Source organism: Lampris incognitus, chromosome 11 (genome assembly GCF_029633865.1).
Source record: "Lampris incognitus isolate fLamInc1 chromosome 11, fLamInc1.hap2, whole genome shotgun sequence".
NCBI lineage: Eukaryota > Metazoa > Chordata > Actinopteri > Lampriformes > Lampridae > Lampris > Lampris incognitus.
This window is the reverse complement of record NC_079221.1, coordinates 28,433,682-28,461,670: the sequence shown is the minus strand read 5'-3', so window position 1 is coordinate 28,461,670 and position 27,989 is coordinate 28,433,682. Positions and strand designations below refer to the sequence as shown.

Here is a 27,989-nt window from a genome sequence, read left to right as displayed (position 1 = left end):
ACTGAGATTGATGATCCAGAGGCCCGGCACAGACCCTGCCTGGCTGTAGATCTGTCAGGCATTCAGCCCATAAAGTCGGCAGGGCTTAATGAACGCCGCCGCCTACGTACACCGCTCTCAACAGCCCAATCTGCCTTTTCTGACCGCGCCTCTCTTTTCTGTCCATCTCTTTCTGTAGCATGTGTGAATAACTGACCAGTCTGAAACATCTTTTTTTTAATTTTTTTTAGAAATTCATATTTGATAACAGGGATGTTGCAAAGTTCTCCTTCTTTTAAAATTAGATCATGCAAATGACAATGCCAATGTGTCCTAGGGATGTTGTGAGTTCAGTGCTATTCTCTCTTACAGTCCTTCCTGTCATGCTCCACTGCATGGACTCTAATGAAGCATGAAGGTCATTAACTAATCCGTTATCTTTCCTTTTCAATTACTCCATCTAGACGTAATATTCTTTCCTTTGAACAGGCAGGAAAGTTGGGGGGTACATACATACTGCCTCTCATACTGGAAATTTAAGGTTGATATTTTAAGATGCAAAACAAATGTTGACACCTTGTTAATTCATACAGTCAATACATAGAACCATAACAATATGTTGTAGTATTTTTTTCAGGACCAAGTCTTGATAGTGTCGGATTCAGTCCCAGGTCCTTTCTGTTTGCATGTTCTCCCCATGTCTGTGTGGGTTTTCTGCGGGTGCTCAGGTTTCCTCCCACCATCAAAAAGACATGCATGTCAGGGTTAATACCCCTGTTTGTGCCCCTGACCAAGGTATGGCAAGATGAACTGGAGTTGGACCCCGGGCGCTGCACGGCGGCTGCCCACTGCTCCTAGCTACACAGCTAGGATGGGTTAAATGCAGAGAAGAACTTCCCCACAGGGACTAATAAAGTATCAAATTAAAATCAAAATCAGAGACACAGTGTGCTGTTTTTGTTTGCCAAGGAATCTTCGTCAGGTTACTGTCCCATTTTTTGGTGTTATTAAAAAATGCAAACTATTTCACAACCAATGCTTAATATGTAGGGTTTTTTTTTCCACAGTGCAGTGGAAAAGCAGCCTGTGTGTGACTGCGTCACCTTGCAGTGTCCTTCATTCCTTAAATAGTGAAGAGAATGCTGCCTTTGTGTTTGGTCTTTTCTATAGACAGGACAGGTCCACAAAGAAATTGGCTAGCAGATCTTGCGTACCTGTGTGTTTAGTGTGTGTGTGTGTGTGTGTGTGTGCAGCATGTGTGTGTATTACAGAAAGAGAGGGAGCGCACACATGGAAGCATTTGTATCTGTGTGCAGCATGTAAATTGTGTTACACTGGACCAAATTACAGAGTGAATTTCATGTGTTTATACATTTTGAAGCACAGGAATAAAAGATAGAACATGCTGCGTGTGGTGTGTGTGTGTGTGTGGGGAGGGGGGTCCTGCAGGACTCACACCACGCCTCGCGCCTCGCACGGTAATTCCGTGTGTGCGTGTGTGTGTGTGCGTGTGTGTGGGCTCCTCCTTTCTCTTTGAAAACACAACGCACAAAAAACTGTACAGTTCGTGCACAGTTGTGTGTGTATGTGTCCGAGCTGACCTGTGCATATTACAAAAGCTATGCCAAGTTCCTGAACATGTTTGCAGTATTAATTAAATCAGAATAAAGGTGTGTGTGTGTGTGTCTGCAAACAGGTTTTGACATCGCCTCTCCCTGATATTAGTCATGATAGATGTACCATGTTCCAGTGCATGCTTGGACAACTGCTGCTCACTATTCAATTAATCCCAGAGAAAATAATGTAAAAAAAAAAAATTAGCTTTGCCTCACTTTTCACAGATTGAAACACAAAAGAGATGGTTTGGTATTCGGACAGTAGAGAGACACTGTACAATCATGTGCAACATCCAGAAACTGTTGTATAGGGTGCTGCAGCAGAGTAGATGTGGGAAACATGCAGGGAGGGGTCATTTTGCAAGGGCTACTAGTATTGTGGCTTTTGGGTCAAACAGGGAGAGCTGGCCGGCTTGGTGCGACATAGTGGCACACAGTGAAAACGAACCAGTTTACCGTCTTCTCTGTAATTTTGAATCTTCACTAATAATCTTTGAATTATTTGACTGAAACAACAAAATAGGAAACCACAGTTTAAGTAAAATATATTGCTATCCATTGCTTAACTGCATATTCGTGGGACTAACTGGATTAATTTCCTCATTTTCTATGTCCATAGCATTTACTATTTGATATTTCTACATCAGTTGATCATGGATTTTGGCCGGTACTACTGTGCTCCATTACTCCTGCAAGACAAGGTGTCATCATTATGTACTCTTGGTTTTTAAGCTCACCAAGATTGTGTTAGCACATTACTTTTGAATGGTGGAATGGGCTATACACTCTATACTCATACAGCCAAAATACCCCTGCTGAGGGAGGTGCAGCCTTCAGTAGTACAGCCATAGAGAAAGGACAATTGGCTTCAGGGTACGTTTTTGGATCAGCGACCAGATATTGAATCTACCATTATTTCTAATATACTATATCAGTCCATGAAATGCATCCTGGGTTTACATTCGCCCTCATCAACACGACAGATCAGCTCTCTCGAGTACTATTCAACGACGCCAAAATAGGAAGCATTGTTTCACTGAGCTCCGAAGTTATTGTTACCTATTTTAACTAATCTTCCGATCTTTGCCGCAAAACAATCAGCATAGTGCTGCATTGTCCACATGGGTTTGACCAGCATATTGTGTGTGAAAGGGCGCTGATTGTCAGGTGGAATTCGGTATTGGGCTAGTTATCTTCTGGAGAAGTAAAAGAGGTCAATCTGATATGTTACCAGCTACAGAAATATAAAACACCCTCTACATGTGTCTGCCATGCCTTCACGACTTCTTATGCCTCAGAGTGGTTCAGCATGCATGCAGAAGAAGTGGGGACTTGTGCAGAAATTGCATCTGTGCATGTGCAGAAATTACATCTACGCATGTTAAAAGTGTGTGTGGCTATTAATTCATAGATGAGCCCTTACATGGAGAGCATTCATTTCTTTAAAAGCCTTTTGTTTGGTGTTTATTGGACTAAACAGCAAACACAGGCAAGAAAGAGAGGTCCCAATTGAGTTTCAAAATGGAGGCCTGAGGCTGCATGGTGTGTGCCCATCTGGTTTAACTACCGAGGCAGCCTGGTGGAGTGATCTTTTTGAGGGGAGACATTAAAGGTTGTTCATGTTTGAAAATCCCTGGGACCATGTGTTACAGCTGAGTCAGGCTTGAGTTTATTCTGTAAGTTATTTAGCCAATATCTACTGTTGTGCAATCTAGTCAGGCTGAATGAACACTTTTTTCTTAAAAAAAATTAACGTTGTGATATTTTTGTTTGTTTGGGTTTTTTTGCGACATATATTGCAATATAAAAGAATAAAAAGGAGTTACAAAATGTATCCAGATATATGCAGTTTTTAATTTTCAAAGCTCCATTTGATAAGAATTTATCACTTTAGCAATGATTAGGGTGATTTTAGAGGGAGAAGTAAAGCAGTTGTCCAAGAAGTCATTAAATTTGACAAAATTATACACTTCATACACTTATACACTTATGCACAAGATTTTACTTCAAGAATTGTCATAAAACTCTAAAGACCTTGCTAGAGTTTGTTTTCTATTAAACAAAAATGTTAGCTGAACATGACTGATGGGTCCAATTTGCCTTGCGTCCTTTGCAGTGTGACTACTGCACTTGCGCAGAACGTTGTGATATCACGTCTGAAACGATATATTGTTCAGCCCTGGTATATAGCTTACTTTAATGATGAATAGTTAAACAAGCAGGGCTGCAGTGTTTGCTGCGTCTTGGTATTTTGGTTGTACCAGCTCAGTTTGTCTCCTGTACCAGCCACTTGTATAAGCATCCATCCATTGTTTAGAGGCCCTGTTTAATTCTCCTGGCTGTGAAGTCTGTTCCCTGCCCTGGACACATGCAGTGAGGGTGGATCAGGCCCCGCGGCCTCATTGTTAGATTGGATACCCAAACAACCTTTCCTTTTTGCCTTTATTGGACAGGAAGTGGAGAGCAAAAGGAAAAATGAAGAGCGAGAGAGACAGAGACAGCGAGCGAGAGACAGAGAGAGAGAGAGAGAGAGAGAGAGAGAGAGAGAGAGAGAGAGAGAGAGAGAGAGAGAGAGAGAGAGAGAGAGAGAGACAGCGAGAGAGACAGCGAGAGAGAGAGAGAGAGAAAGAGAGCGAGAGACAGAGAGAGAGAATACACAACTGGATACCACCGCCAGCGATCTTATAGCTCCAAAATGGTCTGTCTCACCTCACCTACGCCATCCTGGCACCACTTAATTTCTGACCTACTCAATCTCTCTTGATTACAGGAAGTAAGCAGAAAAGATCTGCACGCAAACTTACATAAATGATAATGGCTTCTATCTAAGTGAGGAAATGTATCACCATCCAAAAGGTTAAGACTCTTTTCCAGTGCCTTTGCCAACTTACTTTTCATCCAGCACGGTCTTTATTGGTGCACTTTTTCTTTTGTTAAATTTACCAATCACACACAACCTGTGGCTACAGGAAGTGAGGTATGTGTGACCAATCACTGCAATAGAAATGAGGAGCTGAGGACTTTTTCTCAGCTGTTTTCTTTCTTACCACTTCCTATTCCCAATTAGCTCCAGTTTAAGTCCATAGTTAGTGATTCCCCTAGACATTTGCTATTAGGGGGCAGGGGTGGTCAGGCGTAAGTATGTTGTCAAGTGTGTGTGTGTGTGTGTGGGGGGGGGGGTACATGTTTGCTTGGCTCACTTTCTTTACTTTTTTGTCATCATACCAACGCTACCATTAAACTGTCAGTATTTCTACGTCCACTGCACGCAGAACTTTGGGTGCCGACTAAACATTGCTAATTATTTTAAAGACTGTTTCATTCTGATTTACAGCTATAAAAATATAATGAAAAGCCTGTGCTGTGAAAACAGAATGAAATGGACTAAAGAAGACATCATTAAGGAGAATTTGGAGTGCAGGCTGCCTGTCTATAAATCACCATAAAACTTTCTACCGCCTTCTTTTACACCAAGTTTGCAAGTAGTCAGTTTCACTGTGGTAATTATCAAAAACTGTGTATCTGCAAAAGTGTGAACTTCACAGGGAGTGAGAAAAATCATTACTATTTCACCGTTTTTAACCAAACATTACATTGTCACAGGCTTTGTACAACTTTTCTTTTGTCAAGGAATATTGAGGTGTTAGCAAGCGTTGAAAGGGTGCATATGGCCTACAGTGTCACAAAAAGTAAATCACAAAATTTGCAGATTCGAGGTTTTTGCCCAACAGCGACATTGTGTTCTTTAAAAAAGCACACACTGTAAAAACACAAGTAGTCTCGCCCCATGGTGAGTCACTTTTCAACTCACTGAAACTTTCAGCTGGGAAATGTAAATCCGTCTTTAGAGAAAATGACTACTGAATTTGAAGTCACTGTTACAACACATCCATCCATCATCCAAATTTGGCCTGTCAACTCTCCTGCATGGATCCATTATCATACAAAGTCGTATTTCGTGGATCAGAAAGCTACTATTCCTCTGAGGACCTGTAATTTTATGGTACAGTAAAATGTTGCTCTTCTTTTCACGGAGATTGAAAACATTCATTTTCACATTTCATTGCCGATGGGGGATTAGTCACGTTATGGGAAACACTGCCAATATGGTAGAAACTCACTGGTTTGGGCATCTTTCTTGACGCTCCACTCGCCCCTTTCTGCTGAGAAAACAAGAAGAAGTCGTCGTCCGTGTTGCTGCCTCCTTCTTGGGCTCCAGCGCCTGGCACACAGCAACGACAAAAACAAATGCCTGGATGTCAACAAACAAACATACGCATAAAGCACAGCACACTCCTCAGGCTGACTAGCGGAGAAAAGGGGGATAGAGAGGAGCAAATGCAGTGTGAAACTGTGTGTGTGTGTCCGATGTGGTGGGACTGGGAGCTGGGGGGGGGGGGGGGTAGAGAGAGAAGAGATAAAAAGAGAGACAGAAGCACAGAAATGGGAAGAGACAGCATGGCAGTCCATTACTCTGGCTCCCTGGACACATTTCTGTCCTCTGGAATGACTTCAAATGATTTACTACAGTAAGCCAACAATGAGTGGCGCTGGAGATATGGTTTAAATTGGTGCAGTTTTCATAGTTTTGTCTTCTGTTTCATACTCTTTGTGCCGTCTGTTAAAATGTTTTATGTTTGACACCTTATGCACAATCTGAAACCTTTCTCCAAAGTCAGAGAGTGAACAAGAGAGAGCGTTTAGGGAAAAGGAGTGGAAGTAAAAATTATGGATTTCACATTTTGTAGTGCTCTTCAGTGAGAAACGAAGTCCAGCAATTTGCCATTCGACTCATGCACAACAGAACATGGTCCAAAAGGCTTTGAAGCATTACAAGTAGACTTTTTTTTTTGTTTTTAATGTTTCCCCTTTTTTCTCCCCAGTTGTATCCAGCCAATTACCCCATCCTTCCGAGCTGTTCTGGTCACTGCTCCACCCCCTCTGCCAATCCGGGGAGGGCTGCAGACTACCACATGCCTCCTACAATACATGTGGAGTTGCCAGCTGCTTCTTTTCACCTGACAGTGAGGAGTTTCACCAGGGGGACGTAGCACGTGGGAGGATCACACTATCCCCCCCCAGTTCCCCCTGCCCCCCTGAACAGCCGCCCCGACTGACCAGAGGAGGCGCTAGTACAGCAACCAGGACACATACCTACATCCGGCTTCCCACCCACAGACACGGCCAATTGTGTCTGTAGGGAGTAGGGATACCTGACCAAGCCGGAGGTAAAACGGGGATTCGAACCGGCAATCCTCGTGTTGGTAGGCAACGGAATAGACCACTACGCTACCTGGACGCCCCAGACTAATTTTTTAAAGCATAGGTTACCTGCATACATGTGGTCCAAATCAGAATCAGACTCAGAATCAATTTTATTAGCCAATTTGCAACTCCACAAACAAGACATTTGACCTAACGGGTTTCCTACTTTAAACACATAAAGTCTAACAAGACACGGTAAATGTAACATGCAATGTATAATAATGAATGGGGAGTTAAAGGTTATAATGATTCTTGTCAAAACAGTGGCCAGGTGAAATAAAATTGAGTGGAAATTCATTTATATAAGCGATACAATCTACCAAGTTTTTACAATGCTTGTAGTGCAGACGCTAACCTTTTTGTTATTTTTATTGTTATTTTTGTTATTTTGCATTCTTATTTTGCTCTGCAAAAACTGGGCAGATTTGCTTGGACAGCTGAGCCCAATTGTGAGGATGCTCAGTTTAACTGTCATCAAGATACAACTCCAGAAACACAGACGTGTTTCAGCTTATGTCAACAGCTACTATTGTCCTCCACTATTTTGGCTACAGTGGAAAATGGTTTCTGAGTACAGACAAATTTAGAAGGAAAAAAGTGAATTTGGACCAACATCAGCCAAAAACACACGGTGGCTAGCAGCTCGACAAAAACCGATGAAAATAAGAGGCTGGAAAAGAGAAGCGAGAGAAGGGAACAAGCAATTCGAGAAAAAGACACACAGAGCGAGAGAGAGAGAGAGAGAGAGAACATATTTTAAGAAAGAGAAAAGCAATAGAGGATAAAATACTTCTATCGCTTGTGCTTTTTATTTTCTATTTCTTTGTTTTTTTTTATCTTAAAGGAACATGGCTTCTCAATTCTTCTCTCAAACGAAATCGTTTGAAGCGCCGTGGCTGTGACCCTTGACCTACTTACTATGGGTAGCTTGCAGTGATAAGATGTTAATCTGGAAACACCGGAGGTCATTCCGGTTAAGAACATCATCTTAACACTTTCAATGTGAAATACCGAGACAGAAAGAGAGGCAGCAAAACTGTATTCAAAACCAAAAAGGGGTAAATATGATGGGAAGGAGAGAAGGACCATTTGAAAGGTGGGTATTGCTCTGGTGCTGGACCCTTAACATGCTGACACCAGAAGTAGGATCTTGTTTATCACAGGCTTGGTTCTCAACCCTTAAAAGGAGCTGAAAACCAAGGTGAGATTCTAAGAATTGGGGCCAAACTAGCACACACAATGGTTACTTAACTGCCAAGTTCACTTTAACTATTTCCATTACACCCCATCCAAATAATGGCTAATAAAACACAATTTTCCCGTTCAAATATAAGAGGGTTGGTTTTACCCTGACTGGTCAAACTGTTCCCCAAATCTCTGTTGCACAATTTCCAGAGAAAGGTGATTATATCCTGAGGAGGACAGCTCTCCCTATGCCCTCACTCTTACTCTCCAGCATTTCCTCTGGGGAGAACTTCACTCTGATGTGTGGTATCACCCAAGGCAGGCACTGCAAATCAATACATTGTTCAGACATCTCTCTCATCTTCCTGTCTCGCAGGAAGGCACCTTGAGAGGTAGGTCTCCTCTCGGTGGCAGATCCCTGAGACGAAAGAAGCTTGAAATAGATCCTTCCTTTACTCAGCACTGAGAATTTGACCAGGCAAGACTCAGTGAAATGCTGTCTCACAGCACAAAGGGGGCTCAAACCTTAAATGACAGTTTTGAGCCAACTAGTTATTCAACTGCCATCTTCACACCACTTCCACTGGATAGCAAAGACAGTTTGGTGATAGTCCGAAACATGTTTGGTTTGTAAAATATTTGAAAACATTCATCTCCCCCCCTCCCAAGTTTATCTGCAGAGAGGGATGAGAAACAGAACCAGAGAGGTTGAGGTGTCCGATGTGTGCACTGTCTATTATGGGATGTTAGCATGTCTGAATAATTAAGTGAAGGCATCCTCAGTTTTTATAACATAGGAAATAATTTACATCTACATCTGTTCTTTCAGAGAGATAGTGAACAAGTTGCACCTGTCCTTGCAGCACTTTGGTTGCATAAAAGGAGAGTAGGGCATATATGGAGGAGGATGGATGTAATATTCAGAACTTTTCCTTGCAAGGTGAAGTATATTTTGGGTGGCACAGTGGCACAGTGGATAGCACGGTCGCCTCACAGCATGAAGGTCCTGGGTTCAAGCCCTGGGGTAGTCCAACCTTGGAGGTCGTCCCAGGTCGTCCGCTGTGTGGAGATTGCATATACTCCCCATGTATGTGTGGGTTTCCTCCAAGTGCTCCGGTTTCCTCCCACAGTCCAAAGACTTGTAGGTCAGGTGAATCGGCCATACTAAATTGTCCCTAGGTGTGAATGTGTCGGCCCTGTGATGGACTGGCGGCCTGTCCAGGGTGTCTCCCCGCCTGCCACCCAATGACTGTTGGGATAGGTTCTACCATCTCGTGACCCGAGTTCAGATAAGCGGCTTGGATAATGGAATGGTGAAGTATTTCATGAGAACGGGGTGCATGGGAGAACCAGAAAGGATGATTTAGTGGTTAGAGAGGATAATCTGTCATGTAAAGGTCGTAGGTTCGGGAAAATGTTCAGGTGATGTGCCATCTAACAAGGTATTTAAATCCCACAAACTGCATTCTAAAAGTTGCTTTAGTGAAGAACATCAGCTAAATGCTAAACATGTATGCTACATGACTTAAATATGCAAAGCCCCATCTATACAAGGAAAACATCTCCTTTCAGTAGACAATGGAAGTAAAGGAATATTGGGAATAAAAAGTTCTCTTCTATACAGTGTGTATGGAGAAAACCAAAAAATTTACAAACTAGAAAAAATTGCAAATATTCAGACTCTATCAAACACTATGGCATGACAACGACCTTTGGCTGGTTAAAAATGTAATACATTTTGCACACTTATGACTTATATACTTTTCTGCCAGAAAACTTACAGCTGTACTTAAGTGAGAGCTCAAACCCTCCAGAGGCATGGGGAACACTTTGTAATAACCATCATCAGTAAATGGTAAATTGATAGTCAATTAAACTTTGATGAAAAGTTGTTTTTATTGTTTATAAGAATTTGCTTATTGGGTTTGTTGTATAGGTTTACTGTTCATTTAAATTTAATGCTATTATTTTTTTTTTATCCGTTTTTTTTCTTTTTTTACATATTCAAAATAAATTGAATCAAATCAAATCTTTTTTTATTTTCTAGTGTTAAGCCAGCAACTGAGGATGCAATAGCCAGTGCATTCTTACTGCCGGTCCCAAACCCGGATAAATGGGGAGGGTTGCATCAGGTAGGGCAACCAGTGTAAAACCTTTGCCAAATCAAATATGCAGATCATAAATAACAAATCAGCTTTCCATACCAGATTGGTCGAGACCCGGGTTACCAACGACCGGCACCGGTACTGTTGGCCAGCAGGGTGCTGGTGGAAACTATGCAAGGAGAAGGAAGGAGAAGGAGAGGGGGCAGGTATGCCCAGAGGCAGTGGGAGAGAAGGAAGGGTAGGAGTGTGGAGGTGAGAGTCAAAACTTTGAATGTTGGCACTATGACTGGTAAAGGGAGACAGCTGGCTGATATGATGGAGAGAAGGAAGGTAGATATACTGTGTATGCAAGAGACCAGGTGGAAGGAGAGTAAGGCCAGGAGCATTGCAGGTGGGTACAATCTCTTCTACCATGGTGTGAATGGGAGGAGAAACGGGGTAGGGGTAATTCTGAAGGAAAAGTATGTCAAGTGTGTTGGAGGTGAAGAGAGTGTCAGAAAGAGTGATGAGTATGAAGCTGGAAATCGAAGGTGTGATGATGAATGTTATCAGTGCATATGCCCTGCAAGCTGGGTGTGAGATTGAAGAGAAAGAAGAATTCTGGAGTGAGTTGGATGAAACAGATGTACACCGTCCATACGAAACCATTGGTTTCAGTCATGCATCTGTTGCAATCTTACCATGGTGTGATTGCAACATTCCCTAATCCTCTGTGAATAGTACACATGAAACTCTAGTTAATGGTCACACCCATATTTGCACAGGAAACTGGGCGTTGGTTTCAGTCGTTATATTGTTTATAAGGGTGGGGATACCTGCAGTCAGTTTAGACTGAAGATGTCACTTAGTTAAGTGATGAAACATCTCTGTCAATAAACGCTGCGTTCAGATGAACTGATTCAACTTCTTCTGTAAATAACTTATCTAAAAATTCTCATTTAACATTTTGTAAATAGAATATTTGCCATATTCCCACTGTTTCCACATTATTTCACCTATTTTTTTAAATGATTCAACTTTCTGTGAACATGAAACAAACTAACATTCTATTATACATGTTATCTGTAATTCCTCCAATAAGATGATTTATCAATTGCCTTTAGCACACAAACAGCATATTTTCCAGTGCATAGAAAAGAGGTTTCCAATGTCCTTTCGATGGAACTCCCTGAATGACTGGAGGGATTTAATTATGCTTAATGAGCTCTCAAGGACCCATGTTAATATCCTGTACATAACCAAATACAATCTATGAGAAACATGTGGCCAAATGTGACAAACAATAAAAACAGATTCCAGTTTGATACTAGATTATTTACAATGCGGCACAGCAAGTGGCAGAACAGGAGCTACAGAAAAAGTTGCATCAGTGCGACTGTCTGATGAGAAACGTCAGCGATCTACAGTGAGAAAATTAAATCCAAAACATAATTTATAACTTCTATGGCCAAAACTGTGCAAAAGATAAGACAAGGAAAATAAAACACTTCAAAACATGTTAAAAACAAAAACAAAACCAAAAGAAAATGGTGGAAACATTCATCTTTAAAAATTTGGCAATCTGTGTAAAAAAAAAAAAAATCTAAAATCTGTGTAGATCTATCTGAGTGCCTGTGAGAGAGAAACAGAGACAGAGAGAAAAAGAGAGAGTATTTACCTGTGAACTGCAAAAGAATATCTGTACCAATTCCTTCATTTGCAATGAATGACTCCAAGACATATATCCGACCGAATCCCAACTTGTGCTAAACAAATGCACTGCACTACACTAATTTAAGCTAGCTACCCTGACTGACTCATACATGCTAGTAGCCACATACATTATCTTAAGGTCCACCGTCTGTCAGCAGCAACTTACTTGCTTGCTTCTGAACAGAGTTGGCTAATATTCACCTGTGAATTGTTAAATAATATCAGTATCAATTCCTTCATTAGCAATGAATGACTCCCTGACACATAGATGAATCCCAACTTCTACTCTTGTCTTCGATCTCTTGTTTTTTCCTTTAGCAGCACAGGAGGAATACTTGTGTTTTGGCGGCTCCATAATGTTGTATTTTTTCATAGTGAGTCACATAGGAAGTGTTACATAGGGCTGATCGTTAGTTTTTAATATTTTTTTCCTTTAATTTTCCTTTTTTTTAATCTTCCTTTGTTACTTGCGAACAGTAATATTGGTTGAATTCATCCTCTGTTCAGCAGCACACACTGTTCTACAGCTGGTAGACAGACCGTCTGCTTCTCTTTTGTTCATTTGTTACTTTCATATTTGTTTCTTTGTTTGTGAAATTATTTCAGATAGTTTGCACATGCACTGTTCGCTCTCTCTCTCTCTTCCCCCTTTGTTCTTTTGGCGCCATTTCCTTACCGAGTGCAATAACACGCACGCACCCCCCTCCCCACACACCCATATATATATATGTGTGTGTGTGTGTGTGTTTATATATACACACACACACACACACACACACACACACACACACACACACACACACACTACTTGTTGTAATAAGATAGTAAAGAGAACATTCAGTAAGCAACCTGTATTGCCTGAAAAGATCTATCTGATTTATGGTGATCAGGTGTGTCGGCCCTGTGAAGGCCTGGTGGCCTGTCCAGGGTGTCTCCTCGCCTGCTGCCCAGTGACTGCTGGGATACGTTCCAGCATCCCTGTGACCCTGAGAGCAGGATAAGTGGTTTGGATAATGGATGGATGGACACACACACGCTCTCAGTGCACAGACATAGACACATACAGACACACCCACATGCACTCCTCCTTTCAGTGCAGACACACACGCCTGTATTGTCCACGCGCATCCTTCCCTTGAGAGAACACACACACACACACACACACACACACACACACACACACACACACACACACACACACACACACACACACAATATTGGCACAGCCTCTCTACCTCATATCACTACCTATGATCATGTGCCTTGATCGTTGCATCATTACAATTATTAACTGTAACTGATTACTATTAGTCGATTTTAATAAATTGTTTTCATTTAACTTAGTCGTTGTCCTGTGTTTGTGGTAGTACTCACTGAAGCCATCCTCTGCCAACTGAAGTTCTCCAGTTGGTGCAACACTGATTATTCCATCAACTTGAATGGTTTAATTATAGAATATCAAACACCAAAATTAATGGTAAACAGATTTATAAGACTGATTTTATGAGACTGATTTGATAATCCTGTTGCACCTACATGGTCAATCTCCAGAGCCAAGTTGTCTTGAATTTCCTTAGTTTTTTGAGCAGCTTTCAGACAGTCTGTTTTCATTGACTAGCTTTTCCAGGCTGTCCACCTTGGAGTTTGTCTCTCGAACGCCACTTTCATCCGGTCCATTTTACAGTTCAGCATCTTCAACACCTGCAACATGCAGTTTGACAATGCGAAATCACCATCTTTCCATTCTTTCATTCTTGTAACTGGTCCGTCAACCAGATGGCGTCACCTGGCAGACAGAAGACTTCTGGTGAACTGCAGATGCCATTTCTTCTTCTCCTTTGAGTTTGGCCCACTACAGTTGAAAATAGTTGAGGAAATGGCATCTGCCGCTCATTAGAGGTCTGCTCTCCACTAGTTGATGTCATCTGGCGGAGTTTCTCGGGCATCCGATGCAGCCGAGCTCTCGAGACACGGAACACGTTAAGATTCATGTTCGATTATCATGTCCTCCTCACAACAGAACGATAGAATTCAGGCTGAAAATCGGTAGTGGCCCTTTAGTCATATCAAATCTCTACAGGATTAACTGTATGTTTTTTGTTTCATATCAGATCGACAATGCATTGAGATGTACACTCACCGGCCACTTTATTAGGCACACCTGTCCAACTGCTCGTTAACGCAAATTTCTAATCAGCCAATCACATGGCAGCAACTCAATGCATTTAGGCATGTAGACATGGTCAAGACGATCTGCTGCAGTTCAAACCGAGCATCAGAATGGGGAAGAAAGGTGATTTAAGTGACTTTGAACATGGCATGGTTGTTGGTGCCAGACGGGCTGGTCTGAGTATTTCAGAAACTGCTGATCTACTGGGATTTTCATGCACAACCATCTCTAGGGTTTACAGAGAATGGTCCGAAAAAGAGAAAATATCCAGTGAGTGGCAGTTCTGTGGGCGAAAATGCCTTGTTGATGCCAGAGGTCAGAGGAGAATGGCCAGACTGGTTCGAGCTGATAGAAAGGCAACAGTAACTCAAATAACCACTCATTACAACCGAGGTATGCAGAAGAGCATCTCTGAACGCACAACACGTCAAACCTTGAGGCAGATGGGCTACAGCAGCAGAAGACCACACCGGGTGCCACTCCTGTCAGCTAAGAACAGGAAACTGAGGCTACAATTGGCACAGGCTCACCAAAATTGGACAATAGAAGATTGGAAAAACGTTGCCTGGTCTGATGAGTCTCGATTTCTGCTGCGATATTTGGATGGTAGGGTCAGAATTTGGCGTCAACAACATGAAAGCATGGATCCATCCTGCCTTGTATCAACGGTTCAGGCTGGTGGTGGTGGTGTAATGGTGTGGGGGATATTTTCTTGGCACACTTTGGGCCCCTTAGTACCAATTGAGCATCGTGTCAATGCCACAGCCTACCTGAGTATTGTTGCTGACCATGTCCATCCCTTTATGACCACAGTGTTCCCATCTTCTGATGGCTACTTCCAGCAGGATAACGCGCCATGTCATAAAGCTCGAATCATCTCAGACTGGTTTCTTGAAAATGACAATGAGTTCACCGTACTCAAATGGCCTCCACAGTCACCAGATCTCAATCCAATAGAGCACCTTTGGGATGTGGTGGACCGGGAGATTCGCATCATGGATGTGCAGCCGACAAATCTGCAGCAACTGCGTGATGCTATCATGTCAATATGGACCAAACTCTCTGAGGAATGTTTCCAGTACCTTGTTGAATCTATGCCACGAAGGATTAAGGCAGTTATGAAGGCAATAGGGGGTCCAACCCGGTACTAGCAAGGTGTACCTAATAAAGTGGCCAGTGAGTGTATATTGCGTCATCTCACAGGGAAATACATATATATATATATACCCCTATTTATGCTGTATGCTACTTTTGATTAATTGTCAAATGATTGAGCAGTTCATCTTTATTTATTAACTTTTCTCTTACTTTGCAGCCTGTAGTCCCATAGAGATCATCACCAGATACAAGAGGGTGTTGAGGGCATACAACAGTGGAATGAAATTGGGGGAAGCATTCGCACACACGGGAGTGACAGAGCTGACAGTGAGGTCTACAGCGGTGATCGCGGAGCTTGCCATAGTTCCCCCAGATAAATTCGAAGAACTACTGGCAGGAGACCATGAGAGAAAAAGATAGCTGACTTTCTCAGAAGATGTGAAGACATCATTCAAAATGATGCACACGTCAGGGCCAATATAACTAAAAATAAAGCGGTGAGTAAGCTCGTACCATACACCCTTGAACCCCAAAAAGCGGCCCGGAGGCGACAGCCAAATATCTGGCCAGCGCCGACCCATTGGCACTGACACACCTGTCATAACATGTGAAATAAAGTGTGTGCTGCTCTACTTTATTTTGACCTCACCCCACACTGTACACTTGACCTATGCCAAAGAGCGTGTAGACATAAGACGTCCTCCACGCTCTCCATGGTCCTTGACTAGACAGAACTACTCACCAGGTAAGTCACAGATAATCAATAACTGTCCTAAACCAAGAACATGGCCTGCGCGGAAAAGCGGAAAGTCGACCAGGAAACCATCAGTTCAAATCTGACTGGACTGATCAGTGTGTTTTATCTTACCGGACCACGCCAATGCCAAACTGACATGCTTGATATGCATGCAGACCGTAGCTGTCTGCACAGCAGATAATCTAAAGCGGCACTTCAACACTATGCATGCTGCCAGTTTGAATGCCAACTACCCTAAAAAATCAGATCACCACAAACAAAAAATAGCAAATATGATAACATTATACAAGCACTCTGTTTCCACTATCTGTAAATCAACATCGGCACAAGAGAGTGCAACAGCTGCATCACTGCATGTTTCATGGAACCTTGCTAAAGCTAAGAAGCCATTCACCAATGCTGAGTTATTAAAACGTGTGCAATTCATATGGCTTGTGAAGTTTTAAGTCGTGACGAGAAAAACAAGAAAACGGTTGTGGAGCTATTAAAGCAGGTGCCATTGTCGGCTAACATGGCAACAAGAAATCAGAATCAGAAACAATTTATTGTCATCTCATTCATGTACTTTCATACACAAAAGAGACGAAATTGTCATTTCTCCCAGCCCACAGCAGTGCAACACAAAAGACAAAAAACACCACCAAAAGAAAACGACACCACCAAAAACATATAAAATTTTGAAGAAAGCAGAAGCCATATCACTAGTCATACACTCGTCCTGTGACTGAACCGATATGGAACAGCTATCTGTGTTCGCAAGATGTTTTGACAGGAAGACCTTTTGGGAAGAGCTACTTTGTTTGCTTCCTCTGCCTGGGTGCACAACTGGGGAAATCATATTTAATGAATTAACACAGTTCTTTGAGAAGAATGGCTTGGATGTGAACAAAATTGGGTCTGTTGTCACCGATAGGGCTCCGTCAATGGTTTGGAAAACACAAGGGTTTGGTAAGCAGGCTTGCCGCGGTCAACCCAGCACTCTTAGCATTTCATTGCATTATTCATATATCAGTGTTGTGCACTAAACTGTGTGGGGAAATGAAAGAGGCGATGGATACTGTGACGAGATTGGTAAATCTCATTCACAAGAGTTCTAGTCTGCAAAACTGCCTTTTCAGAGACTTGCTGGAGGAAATGTCAGCGGAACACAAGGATCTTTTGCTGTATAATGATGTTCACTGGCTGAGCAAAGGCTGTGTGTTGGAGAGGGTGTGTGACCTGCGCGATGAGCTTGTCATTTTTATCCGGACTGCAGAGCCAAAAAGCCCTAGAATATCAGAGGTTTTTAAGTGACAATAAGGTGATGGCATATGTTGTTTTTGTTTTTTTGTGACATCTTGTCTCATCTAAATCACCTTAATCTGCAATTACAAGGCAAGAACCACACTGTTGCAAATATGCACGAGGCAGTTGAAGCTTTCTGGTCAAAACTTAACCTTTTGGAGAGAGACGTTCACAGGAGAAAGTTGCACTTTCCACATCTTGCAGGAGCATGGCGAGAAGAACGAAATGTGGGAGGATCCAGTGATGGAGAATTTCGTGACGAGCCTGGCAGGAAAATTCATGAAATGATTTGAAAGCTCCCCTAAACTCTCGGGGGACATCCTCCTCTTCCTGAGACAGCTGTTCTCCATTTTGGCTGACGGCCAGTGGACTGCAGAGGCCAAAAGGCTGGTACCATCCATAGATGAGGCAACTCTTCAGATGAAGTCTTTATGCATGCTCAATAATCCAGGTAAGAAAATCAAAGAAGGTTGAATCAGTTCATCTGGATACAGTGTTTATTGACAGATACGTTTCATCACTCATCTCACTTAGATGAGCAATGAAATGTATCTGTCAATAAACGTATCCAGATGAACTGATTCAACCTTCTCTGATCTTCAGATGTAGGTCTTGGAGATGGGAACATCTGATTTGCTCAAAGCACAACACAAGGACATTGGGGTGAGTGACTTTTGGATCAATATGGTTCCCTAAGGTCAATTCAAAAACATGAGAGCTATTGCAATGCTCCTACTCACACATCTTGGCCAGTGTCTCAGGCTTGCCACAATAGAATACAGGCCCAACATCAGAAGGATTGCATCATCCTGTTGCTTTCCCTTCTCACTGATTGGTGAAAGAACATCCCTTTATATTTGTCCATAATTAAATGGTTGGTTTTGGACTTATTTTGTTTCAAGTGTGCATTTTTTTTTCTTGTGTGACCTTTAACACAGGCTTCGAGAATCCCAGGCCTAAATTATTACTACTACCACCACTACGACTACTACCACTATTATTACCATCACTACTACTACCAGTGCTACTACTACTACTACTACTACTACTACTACTATAGTACTACTACCACTACTATTAATATAATAATAATGACAATAATGATGATGATAATAATAATGAGTTACACAATCAAGACGACTGAGAAGTGGTACGAACATCAGCCAAAAACAGTCACTGAGAACAATGATGTCACCATCCTCTAAGACATGCCCATCGACACTGACAGAGGTAAAAGCCAAAAAGTCTGACATTGTTATCAAGGACAGGAAGGAAAAGAAGTGCATGCTCATCGACATGGCAATACCATCCGGAAAAAAAAACACCTCAGTGAAAGTTACAGAGACGCTGACCAAGTACAAAGACCTGGAGATTGAAATCAACAGGATGTGGGGAATGAAGACCGAAACAACACCAGTGGTCGTCAGAGTTCTAGGACTCATGAAGAAGGGAATGAAAAAGTTCACCAACCATATCCCAGGCAACATCAACATCCATGCAGTCCAGAAGATCGCCCTACTTGGAACAGCCCACATATTGCAACGAGTACTGTCAATCAAGTGACATCTGCCCTATAGTGCCTCAGGTCCATAGTTTGGACCCGGCTCTACAGGATGTAAAACAGGAAACACGAAAGAAATAATAACAATAATAATTATAATCATCATAATAGCAGCAACAACACCATCTGAACATAATATAACTTTTACTGGTGCGATAGGAAAAAAAAAAGCCCCGGATGTTTTGGCCCTTGGCTTGGCATGTATGACATAATTTGTCCCTTGGAGAAAACTAATTAGGGAATCTTGCCATACACCAAGAGAGAGCAAAAGTAATTGGCTGGGCAGCCGGAAGGCAAGATGTTGAAGTTTTTATGTGATGCAAAATGGACTGTGCAATGTATAGGGGTGAGCTATATGATCAATTAGGGGTGGAATGAGCCACTGTACGTTATCAATGCAGAATAGTAGTGTGATATTTTCCCCGATTATAGGCTACTGTTTACAGTCAAATTTCAATATTGTTCACCACGCATGGTCATTTATTGTTCATGCACAGTCATTTTCTTTTAAATTTAAGACTGACCATACAATAAAATTGGAAGTGCGATGATACCACTTTTTTCAAGTACAAGCACTACCAATAGCACTTTGCTTGATATTGAAAATGAATTACTTTATTCTGCATAAAATTGTTGGGAGTGACATTTTTTACACTGTAACATTTTCAAGCTTTAATCAAACCAAATACCAACCTCCAATTTTATGTTATGTAAACAGGAAAGCCCTAATTTTGCCTGGTACTGGGCCAATATCCAATGCTGGTACTTGTACTTGGTGCACCTTTGTGGTGCAGTGCTGCAAGTCAACATTTACTTAAAGGTTTTTTCATAAATGTGTTTGAACTTGATTATAAAAATCAACTGCACTTCTGTTATTGGTGCACAAATAATTACTATTCTATATGTCACATATTAAACATTTAATGGGGGGCAAAGAAGTGTATTAATGCTTGACAAAGCACTTTCTAACCAATAACTAACTATTCTGAACATCAGTTGCAACTTAATAACAGCGACTCAAATAATGTTTACAGATGCACTACACTGTATTTATTCAAACATTTACAAAGTATTATAAACGAGAGTGATGAAACGTTTCTCTCAATAAATGTTGTGTCCAGCTGAATTAATTAAACTTTCTGTGATTTTCTCACCTGAGCATGCATAAAGACATCCAGATAATGTTTATGGATGGTTTACAAACCAATAACAATTAAGTAAGTGTTGCAAATATCTGGTCCATCTATCTATGCATTATTTATAGTTGTTTTATGAATGATTTCTTAAAGGCTTACAAATTATTAGGTAATCATTAACAAATACTAAATATAGTATATAAATGTTATAATGTGTGCAACAATAAACGTAACATAAATTAGAGCATAACTGAATCAGTGACCAGACTGGAACAATAGTAAAATTTTGATCGAGAGAGTGAATGGGAAAGACACAACACTTCCATTATCTCTAGTGGAGCTTCTTAGTAGCCAGCAGTAGAAGGTTGTAGTTGTATGGGGCACCTCCCAGGTGTGGATGTGTGCGCATGTAGGCAATGGCAGTAAAATACAGCAGTAACACTGACAGCCTTCACTGAATAAGGCAAAGGTTAAAAAAGGTCCCTGCCTGGAGATCAAACATGTCTTACACACTCAATGCATTTATGAGTCATTTCCTTTTCTGTCAGAAAATTCACAGTTGTACTTAAATGAGAGGTCAAACTCGCCAGAGCTATATATGTATTTCAGCGCTGTCAGAGGCATGAACCCAAGATTTTCAGTTTGTGAGACTGATGCCACTTGGCCACCACGGCCACACCTGTACAGGCTAGTCAACTGTAGTCGGCCTTGGACAAAAAGCAATGCATTGCTGTAAAAATGCTGTGGTAACACAGACAACCTTCACTGAAAAGGGCAAAGGTTAAAAAAGGTCAGTGCCTGCGTGGTAGAAATGTCAAAGCTAGTTTTGGCCCACATACCTGCAGCAGGAAGATACAGCAGGTTAAGCACTGTGATAGTTAAAAATCTAAAAGACTTCGCCCACACTTCCTTACAACCTCAGACTGCTCAGAATTTCAACGGCAGCCCTCGTTTAGGAAATAGTAGAAAAACTGCAAGTTTTACAATCTTGCATCAGCATGATCAGCATGAATATATTCTTAACAGAATACTTCTGCCTGCATCCGGGTGGTGTGGCGGTTTATTCCGTTGCCTACCAACACAGGGATCGGCAGTTCGAATCCCCACGTTACCTCCGGCTTGGTCAGGCGTCCCAACAGACACAATTGGCTGTGACTGCGGTTGGGAAGCCGGATGTGGGTATGTGTCCTGGTTGCTGCACTAGCGCTTCCTCTGACCGGTCGAGGCGCCTGTTCAGGGGGGAAGGGGAACTGGTGGGAATAGCATGATCCTCCCACGCGCTACGTCCCCCTGGTGAAACTCCTCACTGTCAGGTGAAAAGAAGTGGCTGATGACTCCTCATGTATCGGAAGAGGCATGTTGTAGTCTGCAGCCCTCTCCAGATCGGCAGAGGGGGTGGAGCAAAGTTGGGGGCGGAGAAACAAAGTTGCTGTGGCTACCAAGCAGATCAAGGGCAGAATAAGCTTAAATTAGACGCTACAACATCGGCGGCTATCACCCAGCTCAACAACCTGCTTTTCCTTTGCCAGAGGGGAAAGTGCTGATGTAACAGCATTGGCAACCCTTGTTCATTTCCAATAGATCGCTGTCATTTGGAGTCATTTAGCACCACTCACCACCAATCACCACAGATATCAATTAGTAAATTAAACCAAAAAATTAGAACAAACAAAAGATCTTTTTTTTTTGATTGTTTAGTTGAAGTTCTTATCCAGACTGACCTAAAATGAGCATGCAGGTAAAAGGTCAGCGTCGTGTACAATGGCACATTAGCCTTTGATGGACATACTGGCTAATGGGGGAATTGAACGGACGTCATTAAAGAGGAATCTAATCACTTAATCACCCTGCTACTGAAGGCCATTGCAACAAATCAGTGCACCGTTAAATCATAACGATGGTCTTCCCATTACTTTGTATTTGTAAGGTTAATCAGCCACCATAACAAGTAATATCCCACTTGCTCTCCGTTAGCGAAGGTGAACGATATCGCCATCAAACACAAGTTCTTAAATGTAGGGCAAGTAGGAAAACAAGAGCATTGACCGGGCAGCTCCAACTTGTATGAAAACACAGGCTTTGACCCACGGGCACACAAGCACACACACACACACACACACACACACACACACACCCCTTAGGGCGGGGGTCGGCAACCTGTGGCTCCACATGCAGCTCTTCAGCCCCTCTCAAAGTGACTCCCTGTAGCTTTGACAAAAATTATATGGAAGTGAAAAACAGATTTTTTTAACATTTTAATTTTCATTTATCCTTGTTGTAGGCCTAAAGTGATTCTTATGTTCTCCACATTGAATAAAAAAAGTTAATATTTTCGTCATAGCCTATGTCTACGGCTGGCGCCTTTCCCTCTATATTTTGTTGAACCTCCATACCTGTCTGGTCTCCCTCCCTACCTCAAGCTCCAAATATGGCTCCTGCTAACAGATGAGAGCCTGCAGGACAGAAAGCCCTGATATGGAGAAGATCTGCCGTGATGTTCAGAAACAGGAACCGCATTAAAGGGGTGAGAACACTGTGCTGTAATGGCACTGGAACTGCACTGAACTGGACTTTTGTTCAGTTTTGTGTTTTGTTGGTAATAGCATCCCCCAATAAAAATAACAAACAAAAAAAATTACAGTTTTCTTTATTACAGTTCTATAACTGAATAAATGCAACAAAACTTTGCATTATTGTAACGGAAATGCAAAGTTAAAGTAGCAAATAATCATAAATAGCCCACTGCAGAGTAGCCACATGTGGTAAAACTTAATGAATGCTCATTCAGACATATTAGTAATTTGAAGGGCTAATTTACTATCTTCATTATAAGGCTCAAATGTTTTGCAGCTGCATATATATATATATATATATATATATATATATATATATATATTTTTTTTTTTGCCAAAAATGGCTGTTTTGATAGTAAAGGTTGCCGAGCCCTCCCTTAGGGCGACCTATAGCATGTACGGTTGTTAACAGAATCCAGAGTTTCCCAATACAACACAACTCATATTGGTTCAGCACACGCTACCTCATAAACCTGGCTTTAAAAAGCTGTGGTTAGCAGAGTTGTGTGTGTGTGACCCCCTTTATTCACCTAAACCAGAGGGTCCCAAGCAGATTCAGCTTTCAGCTTCCAGGTCACCATTCATGCAGAATGAAACACTGCTCTGCTTCAAGCAAATTACACTCTTTCATCCATTTCTCATTCATTCATCACTCTCTCTCGCTCCCTCGCTCTCTTTGACTGTATTCTTGTTTCTCTCTGTCTCTCGCTCACTTTGTATTTCTTTCGTTCTCTCTGTCTCTCATCTATCTGTCCCCCGTCTTTCTCTTTCCCTGTTATTTGTGTGCCTCCCTCTTTCATCTCTCTCTATCCGCTGTTATCCTCTGTCTCTCTCTCAGTCCTACCTTCTTTTCGATCTTTCTCGTTCTTTCTCTTTCCTCTGTCCAAATCACTCCCTGTAACTCTGCCCGTCTCTACCAGAAGTTCTCGGTGTCTTCGTTTTCTCCTTCGAGGGTCCCTATCCTTTTCCTCTCTCTTTATGTCCAAATCCCCTTCTTTTCCTCTGCTCTTGTACTTTTCTTTATGTCGCCCTCTCTCTCTCTCTCTCTCTCTCAGCTGTCTCTTGCTCAACACTCACAGTAGCATTTTACCGACCATGACCAACACCCCCAACCATGTGCGCACATACAAACACACACAAACAAACTGTAGTTTTAATGGGACCCCTGAAAACAACAAGCAGTTGTAGCACCACCCTCCTGACAGATTCCTGCTCCACCCCTTACCTTTCTCTGCTTTCATTTGTTTGTTGCTGTTTCACCAATTTCAATCTGTTTTAATTCACTGTTGTTAATATTACTGCCATTTAGCTGGTTTCAGCCTTTGCTTGTTTTGTTTCCCCCCCCCCCCCGCTTTTTTCTCCACAGTTGTACCTCGCCAATCCCCCCGCTCTCTGAGCGGTCCCGATCGCTGCTCCACCCCCTCTGCCGATCCGGGGAGGGCTGCAGACTACCACGTCTCCTCCGATACATGTGGAGCCGCCAGCCGCTTCTTTTCACCTAACAGTGAGGCGTTTCGCCTGGGGAATGTAGCGCATGGGAGGATCACGCTATCCCCCCCCCCCCCGAACAGGTGCCCCGACTGACCAGAGGAGGCGCTGGTGTAGCGACCAGGACACATACCCACATCTGGCTTACCACCTGCAGTCATGGCCAGTTGTGTCTGTAGGGACGCCCGACCATGCCGGAGGTAATGCGGGGATTCGAACCAGCGATCCCCGCATTGGTAGGCAACGGAATAGCCTGCTATGCTACCCGGATGCCCACTGGTTTTCTTTTTATTCGTTTGCCATTTTACTTGTTTGTTTTTATTTTTTCTTTTGTTTGTTTGGAGGAGTTAATTTTATCTACCGTTTTTTTTTGTCTTTTTTCTGTTTTTGTTTCTTGACTCTATCCAGCTCATTTTTTCCTTTACTAGTTAATTTGGTATTTGCCTATTTATTTGCTCTTTGTTTATTTAATAGCTAAATGTTTTTTTTTCAGGTTTATTTTCAACTGAGTAATGATGTCATTTATTTCTCTGTCTTCTAATTCAGGTTTGTTTTTGTTTTTTTACATTGCATCTGTTTTGTATGACAAATGCTGTGCATTTGTGTTTGCTTTAGGACAGATCATTTGTACAATAACCTGATCTATCCTAATGTAAACATGTGGCTGACTAAACTGGCTGGTTAAAGAGGATGAGGCTAGACTGTGCTTGTATCTATCGGTGTGCTTCTGTCATTGAAGAGGTGATGGATGGGACTATACACTGGTCATCCTGGTGAAACAGAGACCAGAGATCGTTTTGGGGGTCAGAATTTGAATGTCCTTACAAAGCCACTGGTATAGCAATACAAATGCCAGTATAGTGGGAGAAGTGTGTGTGTGTGTGTGTGTGTGGCATCTGCTTAAATTAGTCTTGTGTTTGTCTCTGGGTATGCGTGTTGCAGAGCTGATGGCAACAACATCCCCTGCTGTGTTTTATATGCCAGAAAGAAAACACACACACACACACACACACACACACACACACACACACACACACACACACACACACACACACAGATACCACCCCAACAACTGTTACAACTGCATTTAACTGTAACAACTGTTTCACAACAGGGCTCCAACTGTACAGTGAAAGATTGAGGCTCCTCTGCAGGATTAGAAAAGAGCAACACCCCAAATGGTCTGTTAGGTGCTACCAACCGACGACATGATTTAACAGCCACAAAAAAAAGAAACAAAATTAAATAATAAATAACCCCCATTTTCTGTACCCAGGCATTGTGGTTAAGCAAGATGCAAATTCAATTCAGCCAAAAGTCATTAAGATTTTAGAAACTGAAAAAAAAGTCTTATAAAAAGATCCTTATGTCACTGCCATGCAACTACTGTGAGACTATACAGAATCTGAATTTGTGATAGTCTTGCATTCACACCCTGGACAGAAAAACATAAAACGGTTATCCTCAGACTAAAATAAATCGTAGGGCTTGACAATAGGTCACAGTACACAGCCCAGCTTAGGTAAGTCCTTCACCGTGTCCTTTCTGCCAAAAGACACCTCTCGAGCAACATCCCCTACCACATAACGCAACGTGTTTCAGACCAACAGTGTAGAAATGACAGAGGCGGCAGGATGGCAGGGAGGAAAACATGGGGGGGGGAGAGAACAAGAAAGAATAAACAAAAGAACGCGTGAAAGAATGACAGGAACAGATTAGATAGAAATAACAGACAACAAGGAAAAAGGCAAGTAAAAGAGATAGAGAAAAAGATTTAGCGTGGGGGGGGTTTGAGTGAAACCAGATAGCCTCTGCCTGTAAACCTGGCTGTGATGTGTGCCACATGACTGCAGGACTCTGTCACCAAACAGCATAAATTAGCAGCACCACCTTCAGCCGCTACCTCGTGATGATAACTCAGCGTCTGTGTAAACAGGCTGTACTGCTGGGAATTATTCCTGCTGAAAAGTTCTCATAAGCCAAGTTTCAATGTTACCCACGGCTTTTAAGCAGCCTGTTGGCTCTCTATGGCACATAGCAAGGCATCGTCTGACAGCCAGAGGCTTGCAAACATAAAGCAGCCTGGTGCACAAGATAAAAGCTGCTTGTGAATGATAATAGCTAATTTAAGTTTGCAATTGACAGGGTGGTAGACTAGTACTTTTTAAACAGACTTTCTTCAGAAATGTGTGTATATATATATATAAATGTTGTGTGTCCATGTCACATTAACCTCCGTGCAACAACATTTTTTTGCGAGGCTACCAACTATAGACATCCGGTTCATGCATCCTCTAGACTTTCGGCCATGGGGTTATTCACAGGGTTACAAAAATGAGAGTTGCTCAAAGAAATCCAAAACCAGCCGTAAAGGGTATCTCATGACATGACCCCGCTCTCCCATGAAACGTAACTCGGTCCCCGCAGGGGGACGAACCGAGCGCAGCAGGAGGATTTGAGCAACAAAGACCCTAGCCAATGAACGCGCCGTCCCTCGCGTAACAAGGCCAATCAGAGGCCCTAATTGCTACGTCACCGCGGCATCTCCTGCCAGACGGGAGGACGACACTGCTCCGCCGCGTATTCAAAGACGTTGTTTACGCACGAACGCCGCATCGTCCCGCGTCTGTCGCTGTGCAACTCGGCGTAATCTCCCCCGACTACCGCAAAGAATAGCGGAATTTGTAATGCCGGAGAATAATGTCAAGAGTTCCGTGGCTCGTGCGGTCCGCGCGCATACTTTTTGCGGCATGTTTTAGGCAATGCCGATTTAAAGACCCGCATTATAATTATAGTTAATAAACACAACCCCTAGATGTGCGTGTTGCTGCGGCAATATGGAAAACGCGCTGTCAGCAGCGGCCGCTACAAAGTTGCAAACCGCGCAAGAAACATTGTTTCAGCAGTAAGCTTACAAACGAGAGGGAGAGCCAACTTACATGGAAACAAATGGCAAACATGAAGCGGAGGGAAGGACAAAACGTTGAATTTCTCCGCTGGCTTTTGCATTTTAACGCTAATTTAGTTGATAAAGCCGGACTCGTTAAAGCCTTCGCGGACACGAAATTCGTATCAAATGGCTATAAAAACATCAGTCGGTTTGAATCTGGACACACAGAAATGTCTAACGTGGTATCTCAATTCTAAATAAGGAGAAACTAACCTTCCCGTCTAATAATATAAACCCTGTCTTGTTGCATAACAATTTAAATGGCACGCAACACTTTAAAGTGTCACCAGTTAACTCACCCGCCGTCTATCTTTCAAAATGTGTCCAGGAGGCTGTTTGCCCACGTATGAGAAGCCGTTAGACGTCGATCCGCGCTGTCTTTTAACCAAATAGGCTGCGCCGTAAAACAGTTAGCTTAACAGCTCGTTAACTGCCCCGCGTACGGTGCGTAATAACACACCGGGCCACGGATAATCCCCCCCCCACCCCCCCGATCTGAACGGCTTAGTCAAAGACAAGCGGAGACGTGAAGCTGCGTCCGTTAAAACTCACCTTCAGACGCGTGGCTGCGTTCAAGAATACGTCAAAGTGTCCTCAGCACTTGTGCTTCATGTATCCAGCGTGGGTACGAACAGAGACGCCGTTGCCGCTCGTGCTCTCCGCCGTGTGCACCTCCCAAAGTCCGTACAGGCTGCGGGGATGTGGGCTGTGCCGGAGAGACTCCTCCGCCGGGCGCGCGACCGGGAGAAGAGGTACAGACAAGTCAATATGGCTGACGACGAAATTACCGTGCGAGGCGTGGTGAACTGAGTCCTGCGCGACCCCCCCCCCCACACACACACACACCACCACCACCACCACCCCGCCTCTGCGAGAGATACTCTTCATAATCCAAACAAGAGCTCCCCACTGTGCTCTCTACTGCTTTACCTCTCGTACAGACTGTGGCCATAGCATGAGTCAAATAAATACCTGATCCCCACCAAGAAAAGTGTAAGGCAACCTCGTTTTACCCCTAAAACCTAACGAGATTTAGGAACTTGATGCTCTCCAAATTATAACAAAGCGTTTAAAAAAGTGGGGACTCCTACAATTGGAAAACTTTTTAAAAAAATAACATTCTCAAGGGA

At 42.6% G+C, this 27,989-nt stretch overlaps 1 protein-coding gene across 1 annotated transcript in view; it reads right to left on the bottom strand.

Moving 5' to 3' along the window:
• LOC130121296 (radixin) overlaps window positions 1–27,607 on the bottom strand; it is a 99,182-nt gene extending 71,575 nt beyond the window's left edge. The window contains exons 1-2 of the mRNA XM_056290189.1: window positions 27,412–27,607; window positions 5,717–5,817 (exon numbers count right to left, since the gene is read on the bottom strand). Of these exons, the coding sequence (XP_056146164.1) occupies window positions 5,717–5,728 (12 nt within the window). The 5' untranslated portion in view covers window positions 5,729–5,817; window positions 27,412–27,607. The remainder of the gene's footprint in view (window positions 1–5,716; window positions 5,818–27,411) is intronic.
• Between the last annotated feature and the right edge of the window lie 382 nt (window positions 27,608–27,989).